General features: G+C 40.5%; 1 protein-coding gene across 5 annotated transcripts in view; it reads right to left on the reverse strand.

Annotated features, from left to right (window-relative positions):
- The window catches only part of ATP6V1H (ATPase H+ transporting V1 subunit H), a 152,435-nt gene extending 144,582 nt beyond the window's left edge, over nucleotides 1-7,853 (reverse strand). For all 5 annotated transcript variants that reach the window (XR_013178172.1, XM_077166757.1, XM_077166756.1 and 2 more), the window contains exons 1-2: nucleotides 7,567-7,853; nucleotides 5,576-5,730 (exon numbers count right to left, since the gene is read on the reverse strand). Coding sequence is in view for 4 of the 5 variants with exons in the window: in XM_077166757.1 (XP_077022872.1) it covers nucleotides 5,576-5,688 (113 nt within the window). In the remaining variant the exon portion in view is untranslated. The remainder of the gene's footprint in view (nucleotides 1-5,575; nucleotides 5,731-7,566) is intronic.
- Nucleotides 7,854-9,442: the final 1,589 nt, after the last annotated feature.

Here is a 9,442-nt window from a genome sequence, read left to right on the forward strand (position 1 = left end):
TTTTTCTAGATCTCTCTGTGGCACATAATACCATGACCACATCTTGACACACTCTTTCTTAGCTTCTACCTCTCCTTCTCTCAGGTTCCCTTCTGAGTCCTCTTCACTAATCACTCATCTACTGACCCTGTGCCTCAGATTCTGGGTGAGGCTCTCTTCATTTCTTACTCCTCAAATTCTCTCCTAGTGCTCCTATCTACCTCCTTGCCAACAACCTACCTCTGCACAGGGAACTGGCGATATGAACTCTGGTCCAGCCTCCCAGAATCTGCCCTCCTGTGTTCCTAACAATTTACAGACTATCTGCTCTCACGCATCACCAATGCATGCCATCACCACCACCACCACACACACACACACACACACACACACACACACACACACACTCAAATTCCATCCCCTACCCTGGCTAGTAGAAGTAGGAAGAAAGAACTGACAATTTTCCCTGTTTCCATCTGGCTAAGCACTTCACATACCAATCAGGAAAATGTGCTCTGCACCCTGGGATGAACCAAAACAAGGCCAACCCATCTGGTTGTGGTTCCCAAATAAATGAAATTTTGAACATCCTTGTAAGTCCCTAACTAAAACAATTTTCCTCCTAAATTTTGCTATGCTGGTGTGTAAAAAGCATGCCCTAGTCTTTACAAATGTAATAGCCACAGAAAACGTTTTTCCACCTTGGAGAACGTTCCAACGTAGCGTGCCTTGGTATCAACTACCTTTGTAATTTTGCAGCTTATTTTTTCCATTTAAATAATTATGTTTTGCATTTGGCAAGCCATTCCTTCAGAAGCCCAAGAGCTCTGCACTTGTTACAAGTACATTTTTTCTTTTCTTATTTCAATTCTTTTTGTCTGCCTCTCCCTTTAACAGTCAAGTAATCTAGCAGATTAAGGACTCTGGTTTCTAACAACCTACAACTAATCAGGAAAGGGTGCTAACAATTCTCCCACCTAAGACCACTCTCCTCCCAACCTCTGGAGAGCTCAGGGCCATGTCAGACCAGCCCCATGGCAAGAGTCCACCAAAAGGCTGCCCTGCTTAAAATCCAAGCCTCCTCCAGTCACCTTCCACCCACCATCTGACAGCTTTCTCAAGCACAGATCATATGATTCTATGATTCCTTTAGTTATCAGACTCCAAATTTGAATGGCAGATCTACCTAGTACCTAGTCAAAGGCAAGCAATAAATAAAAATCTTGTTAATCAATTGACTAATTACAACTTACATGAGCATAGGTTCAGGTTATAACCTATCTGAACAGTTAGCTAATCATCTTTAAAATTAGGGGTAGAATAATATGAACTAGTATGTTATTTAACAATATAATGTGCAACCTCTTTAGTCCTCCATTATTTAGTCCTTATCTTTCTTTTCCAAAGACTCAGCTCTACACTTCCCCAAAAGTACCCTGTTCATTTATGATTTAATCAGCTAATATCAGTTAGCAGCCTATATGTGCCAAGCACCTTTAAAAACAGGCAACATGGCCATAAATTAGCCATCCCTCTTTCAGCGTGCATTTTAGTGGAGGAAACAGAAAACATATCATCAAAATTAAATAATTTTAAAAAATGGACAGCGGTGATGGTAGCACAACATTGTGAATGCAATTCATTAATACCACTGAAATGTATACTTGGAAGTGGTTAAAATGAGAAATTGTTGTTAATATATGTTACCACAATAAAATGTTTTAAAAAGTAACATACAGGGGGTGCATGGGTGGTTCAGTGGTAGAATGCTAGCCTTCCATGCAGGAGATCCAGGTTCAATTTCCAGACCATGCACCCCCCCCAAAAAAAAGAGTAACATACACACACACACACCATTACTATCACTAGTGGTATGTGTTATGAAAAAATCTGAAGGCAGGGCAAAGCAGTAGAAAGTGACAGGAACAAGGGAGAAAGAATATATTTTAGTCAGGGTATCTGAGGTCAGCTGCACAAACACTAAAAGAAGTGAGTTAAAGAGCCAAATGATGTGAGGGAAGAACTTTCAGAAAGACAGAAGTGTAAGTTCCAGGACCATGGGGCAGGAATAAGCTTGCAATGTGAGAAAGAGCAAGAAGGCCTGTGTAGTCAGAAGGCTTTGAGCAGAAGGACATTTGATTTACATTCTTTTAAACATTCTTGCTGTTAAGTGAAGAACTGTGCCTATGAGAGTAATGGTGAAAGCAGAGACACCAGGCAAGAGGCTGTGGCAATAGCCCACATGAGAGATGTCGGCAGTTGGGACCAGGGCAACAGCAGTGGAGATAGAGAGACAGGGTGGGTTCCTGGATAGTAGAGCTAAAAGAAAAGAAAAGAAAAAAAAGTGCTAACGGACCAGATATAGATTGTAAGGGAAAGAGAAGCATCAAAGATGACCCCTAAGTTTCTGACCTAAGAAACTAGGTGAATGGGTGAAGGAAGGGGCTGCACACTGGTCTGAAGAAGCCTGGAAAGAGGATATCAACTTCTCATGTCTGCCAAGCGCCACATATTCTTCCAAATCTAAGGTACCTGCCTGGAATTTCGTTCATAGCAGCCCCCAACTCCTCTGCTTGAACAACTCCTACTTGGAAATTTATGTTCTCTGAAGGCCTCCCCAATGCTCCCAAGCAATGACTGGCTCCCTCCTCTTGCTATCTGAGAAAACTCCGTACATATCTCCATTTTAATACTGTTATAGGTATACTCTTTGTTGGGGTTTAAAGATTTGTTTCCCATGAAACTTTAAGCTCCAAGAGCAAGGATGCCATCTCACGATTCTTGTACCCTCAGGATACAGCTTTACTGGATTCTAGTTTTACTGGAACATGGCCATACACATTTACATACTGCCTAGCTAAGTTATTAAAAGAAAAAACTTAATAAAATGCAAATACATCTTTTCAATGCTGTATTTTCATAGTAGCATGTTAATTTGTAAGAAACAAAAGCATACTCGCCTTTTGACATTAGGGAGCTTAGCTTTTACTGTGTCAGTATATAATGATGATAAGAGATTCACTGATTATTCATGGGTCTTGGCCAGCCCTTAACCATCTGTAAGCTCTTACTAGGAAGACATCAATTCACATTCACTAGTTTTCTCCACAACAACAGACAGTTCACCTCTCGTGAATACTTACACATAGACATAGAGAGTGGAAGGTTCCATGAAAGAAATTCCTAAGATAGACAGCAGGATAAATAAAGGACAGAAATAAGAAAGAAATAGTGAAAAGGGAAACTACAACTTGTGTGGTATAAAGACCTAGGGAAAGGAAAATAGAAACAGAAGAGAGCACAGTTAAAAGTCATAATGTGACTAAAGATACTCCAAAAGCCAATGCCAGAGAAATTTCTGCCAGTCTATGTGTTCTATGATCAAAAACAATATTACTTTATTTAGGTTATAAACAGATTCAAGCTTTATAAACACGAAACGCCTCATCCTCTAATCTAAACTGACTGTGGATTACAGAAATTAGGAAACAAAGCTCAAAATCCTAATTTCAAAAAGTATATATTGGATAGATGGAAATACGAGTGGTCAATGAGAAGGAGGGGTAGGGGGTATGGTACTTACAAGTTTCGTCTTATTTCTTGAGTGATGCAAATGTTCTAAAACATGATCATGATAATAAATATACAGCTATGTGATGATACTATAAGCCATTGATGGTACACCGTGTATGGAATGTTTGTATGTTAAGAATGTATGTGCTTGCATGTTGTTGTATCAATAAAAATTTTTTTAAAAAGGAGAAAAAAAATCCTAATTTCACTGGTGATTTAAACAATTACATCAGCACCAATCAACAGAGAAAACATCAGAAGGCTCTTTATCCTCCTTTCAGCTAGTGGCCCTACCAACAATCCGTTCCCTGAAAATGCGAACCTGAAGTCATCCAGACTTCTTTCACCCCTAAACATCAAATTCATCACTAAGACTTTCTCAGATCCATCCAACTCTCTCCATTTCAATAACTTCATTATTGCTACAGCCTCTCACTATCATAAACTGTTGTTCACAAATCTACTCTCTACTCTGTCAGCAGAGCAATCCACCAAAAAGCAAATCTGATCATCTAACTCCCAGCTCACAAACTTCAGTGGTTTCCAAAATTTACAACAGAAATTTTAAAGCAGTGCTGCTTGGAAGCCTAATGATTCCAGGGGTCTTTCCACCTCCAACCTCAGTGGCTGCTGAAGAGAAGAAGTGGACTCTGAGATTAACAACCCCAATGCCACTCAACCAGGACAGCATCATTTTAATGTTTTACCTGCTGAGCTTCCTTACTAGACTTCAAATCAACCATGAGTTTCCCAGATTAACAATGAGCTTGAAAAGCTCTGAAGGGATCAAGTCCAAATTCTTTCCAATGGCACTAGCTGCCTTCATTAATGGCTCTGCCTCTTCAGCCTCAGCGTTCCCCACTGCCAGCCTCAGCAGGCTGTTTGTTGCTTCCCTGTTGTTGCGCACACTATTTCTATTTGTTCTCCTTGGACAGTTACTCCTTGTTCCTTCTCTCCATATGGGTAAATCCTACACATCCTTTAAAATTCAGTTCAGAGACCAGACCCTTAAGGAAAACTTCTTGAGAGCAAGATTAGCTGTCTTTTTCTGTGCACCCATCATAAGCTTTTTACACTCATTGTTAACATACTGAATTAAAATTACCCACTTAGAGCTATCTGACTTCCCTACTAGATTATAAGTTTCTTTAGGAATGGGCAGGTGTTCAATAAATGCTTTATGTGTGACTAAATAAAGACAAAAGGATCCCCCTGGACATGTATATCCCTCCTATAACAAAACAAACTACTACATATACACTAAAGATTCTTCAGTTTGCTTTTTAAAATGTATATGCAAATCTGAATTAAATTTTCCCTAATAACCCACTGATATAAATACACCAAAATAAACAGATATGAAGCCAAAACATTAAAACAGGTAAAGTTTTACCAGCACACTAATTTTAATACACACAAGAAGCAAAGGGAAGAACTGACTTATTGAGTGTATTCAACACATTACTCCTTATACTCAATTGCCCTGATACATTAAATACATTATTTCAACGACAACCCTGTAGAATATATATCCCTACTTCCCACTTACTTTGTTGAATCTCAGAGAAGTTCAGCGACTTGCCTAAGATCACCAAAATAATAAGACAGAAGAATAAGAATTCAAACCCAGGTCTCACAACTCAGATATCTATGCTTTTTGCTAGTTGTACAAGCCATTGTGCTACATAATCTGTAACCACAGTAATCATCAGGCTGATGGGGCGACCCCCCTCCATAGCCATAAACATGTCTCCCACGTTCTCCACTCACTCAAAAAAGTACTTTCCAGACAAAGTTAAAAGTACAGGAGCAGCTCTGCTCCAGTCATACCTAGAGCCCCTACAGTTTCCACCAGACTCCACTGTTTCCCTTTGACAGCTAATTACATTAAGGAGGAAGTATTTTCTTCCACATTGACTAGTATTTTTCCCATATTTCTCTCATAGGAGCATGACCATGAAAAAGCCCGCTCCAACACAAAGGCACATGATTCTCTGTGACTCATTAGGAAATCAGTACTTACTGAAGATAGGACTGCCAATTCACTTTGTTCGCACGAACTTCTGCTGCCTTAGCAGCAATAATGTTGGTTGGAACAGCAGCATCCACGGCACCCCGGATATCCATTTTGGTCATCTAAATTTTATGATCTTGAATATTTTGCAACAGAGCTTCAATCTACATTCAAGGTAAAAACAATACCAGGTTTCATTATTTTTTTTAAACTACTATCATTATTATCATCATCACTCAATCTGCCAGACAAATGTCAATAAGCCAAATTTAAAGTTCATAGAGATACAGTCAATTCAAATATTAAATATCCTAATCCTGAAAGAACTATCATATTTCAAGTCTTACCTAATTATGCACAGTTCCATAAAAGTAATTTCTATAGGTTTTTACTACTCCAAGAAAGGTTTTTAAAATTATTTGCATTAATACTGCAGTTAAACTTTTAAAGTGACCACTTGAGATAATGATGTCAGAAATCATGCTTAAATAGAATAGGCATACAAAATAGCAAAATATTTTAAATTTATACAATTAGGATCATCTTTGCTCTTCTGTCAAAAGTCTCTGTACAGTATAGTAGAGCTAAGGCCAAGTACATTATCTTACATATACTGTACAGTATGCTAAGGCCAAGAACATTAATCAATATTTATTAAGCAGCATTACAAAGTGACGCGGGAAAAAACTATCAGTTCTGTCTAAAAATATTGAGTTAACAGTTCAAATTAAAACACCTAAAGTAGAAAAAGTAATTTCTCAGAAGACAGAGCTCTCCTTTCTCAACCAAACTTCATAATACTTTCAAAAATGAATCTTGGGGTGGTACAACGGTAGCTCAGTGGCAGAATTCTCACCTGCCATGCCACAGACCCAGGATTTGTAGAGCCTGCCCATGCCAACAAAAAAAAAAAAAAAGAAAAAAGCAATCTTGAGGCAAAGGATAATGAGGAAGGAGGCATAACTTGGCATATGTCATTAACACCACTGAATTGCAGATTAGAGAAGGGATAAAAGGGGAAATTTTAAGTCGTATATATGTTACACACACACACAGAACTGTATTGCAAACAGTGAACCCTAATATAAACTGTGGGCTTTACACCCGTTCTATTATATTGCTTTTAAAAAGTTAATTGTTTTATTATAATGTTTCATCAATTGTAACAAAGGTACCACACTAATGTAAAACGTTAATAAGTAAAACTATGTGTAAGAGAGGCAGATATATAGGTACCCTTGACTTTCTGCATTGTTTCTGTAACCCTGAAACTGCTCTAATAAAAAAAAATCAAATTGGGGGGAATTTTTGAAACAAATACCAATCACAATTTAGGTAAGTCAACAATGGGAATCTGTTCTGATGACAGGAACCTACAATAAGAGCTTCTACGTAATTCTCATTCACAAGCTTACAGATAAACGTTTACACCTGGTTTGATCGCAGCACAAAATAAAGTTCCAGCTCGCAAAATGTAAGCTAACGGAATGGCCACGAGTCTCAAAAACCATACCCAAAATTCTACTCCAAGATCCCAATGACCTTAGCCCGTCTGAAACTTAATCTCTGTATCAGAGAATTTGTTGCGGAAACAAGCCAAGGTATCAAGGCCCAGGCAGAAGCAGATGCAGAAACAGAAACAGGTTCCGTCCAGAACATACTGCATCCCTGGAACCAGGCAGGCTCAGCCCCACCCAGACTCTCCTAAGGGAGCTGAAGGTGCCTCAGGGCGGTTACCTAGGTCCCAGGAGGCCAGGGCTGAGGACCAACCCTAAAGAAAGTGTACTTTCCGCGTCCGCGTCCTCGTCCTCGTCCTCGCCCTCGCCCACCCCTCACGTTCCTTTCCCCTGCGGGGAGGGCTCTGCGATTTCGCAAACCCGGTGGAGGCCTAAAGAGAAAGAAATCTGGTACCGGGGACCGGAGAAAGACCATGGGGGCTCGAGGAGCGAGAGACCTGCACGCACCAGGGACAATGGAGAAAGCGCGGGGGGTTGCCTCACCTGGGAAGGTGCCGAAAGGAAACAACCAGGTGCGACCTTAAATTGCGACTCCTGGGGACCCTACGGCTCACACGGAGAAGGTGGAGGAGGGTGCGGAGATCTAGGGACGTCGTTGCCACAGCAGGGCTGGGGCGCCGCGTCAGAACCGGGTTGGCGTCTCCTGCCGGGTCCGGAGACCTGAACGGCGGCGGGAGACTCGAGGCCCCAAAATAAAGGGGTTCCGGGACCAAGGAGACGTTGAGGGCACAGAAGGGAGCGGAGCTGCTGCAGAATGACAGGCGCGCCGATCACGTGAGCAGAAGCATGTGATCGGCGCAGCAGACGGAAGCTGGGAGGGTCCAAAAGAGGTTGGAGAGGAGCAGTGTTGTTAGCAGAGGGGATTCGGTCCCAGACAGCAGGCGACGCCAAAACTTTTTAATCTTGACCGTCGTGCTTTTGAAAAGCTGGATTTCGTACTTTTAAATAATTGCTTTTAATTTAGATTTAAGAGCTCAATGAAGCAGGCATTCTTATTCTGATTTTTACTAGGAATCTGAAGCCGAGAAATTGGTCCTCAAATTCACGTGCGTTATCGCGGCCTGTGGTTGCAGACTTAGCAAATTTTATATATGTTCCATGTAATACCTGCAGTATGTGAGACATTTAAACTAAAAATTTATTCAGCATTTATGTGAAATTCAAATGTAACTGGGTGTCCTGTACTTTATCTAACAACTCTATCTTGTCCCCAAGTTTTCTGATTCCCTTGACCAGGCTATAGCCATCCCGCCTTTAACAGTGCATAAATAATACTACAATTCTAAAAAAGCCCACGTGCGACTAAATCGCATATTTTTGCAAAAAGAAAAAGAAAAAAAAGCACTGAAAGGAATATTTAAGTGTAACCAATACATTTCTACTAAAAGTTTAACTTAGGTAAATTTTAAAATAGTCAAAGCCAATATTATACATTGATACGAATAAACATACAATTTTATCATATATAAAATTGTATTAGGATTCTATTGCTGCTGTAACAAAATTCTGCAAATCTAATGGTTTATCATCTTATATTTTGTAGAGTAGTCTGAGTCTCACTGGCTATTGTCCAGGAACCAGGAAAAATCCATTTTCTTACATCTTTCAGTTTCTAAGGCTCAGATACCTTTGTTCAGGCCCCTGCCTTCACCTTCAAAGTCAGCACATCACATCTCTCTGACCATTCTTTCATAGTCACTTCACATTGCTCATTTTCTCAACACCACTGAACCTGGTTCTCTGATTTTATGGGCTCATGGGATTAGATTGGACCCACCTGGATAAACAAGGGTTATCTCCTGGCCTCAAGATCCTAAACCTCAATCACATCTGCAACCTGAGTTTTCCTTTTACAAGTAAGGTTAAAAATTCACAGGTTCCAGAGATCAGGCTGTAACTATCAAGGGTGATGGGCAGGGTGGGCGGAGTGGGGGTGGGGAGGATTCTAGTTTGCTAGCTGCCAGAATGCAATATACCAGAAACGAAACGGCTTTTAAAAGGGAGAATTTGGGCAGGCCACGGTGGCTCACTGGCAGAGTTCTCACCTGTCATGCCAGAAACCAGAGTTCGATTCCCAGTGCCTGCCCCTGCCAAAAATTAAAAAAAAAGGGAGCGGGGGGAATTTATTAAGTTGCTAGTTTACAGTTCTGTGGCCCAAATGTCCCAATTAAAGCAAGTGTATAAAAATGCCTAAATTAAGGCACCAGCAAGAGGTTACCTTCACTCAAAAAGGCTGATGAAGTTCAGGGTTTCTCTCTCAACTGGAAAGGCACATGGCAACATCTGCTAGCTTTCTCTCTAGGCTTCTGTTTCATGAAGTTTCCTCTGGGGTCTTTTCCTTCTTCATCTCCAAAGGTCT

Source organism: Tamandua tetradactyla, chromosome 6 (genome assembly GCF_023851605.1).
Source record: "Tamandua tetradactyla isolate mTamTet1 chromosome 6, mTamTet1.pri, whole genome shotgun sequence".
Taxonomy (NCBI): Eukaryota; Metazoa; Chordata; class Mammalia; order Pilosa; family Myrmecophagidae; genus Tamandua; species Tamandua tetradactyla.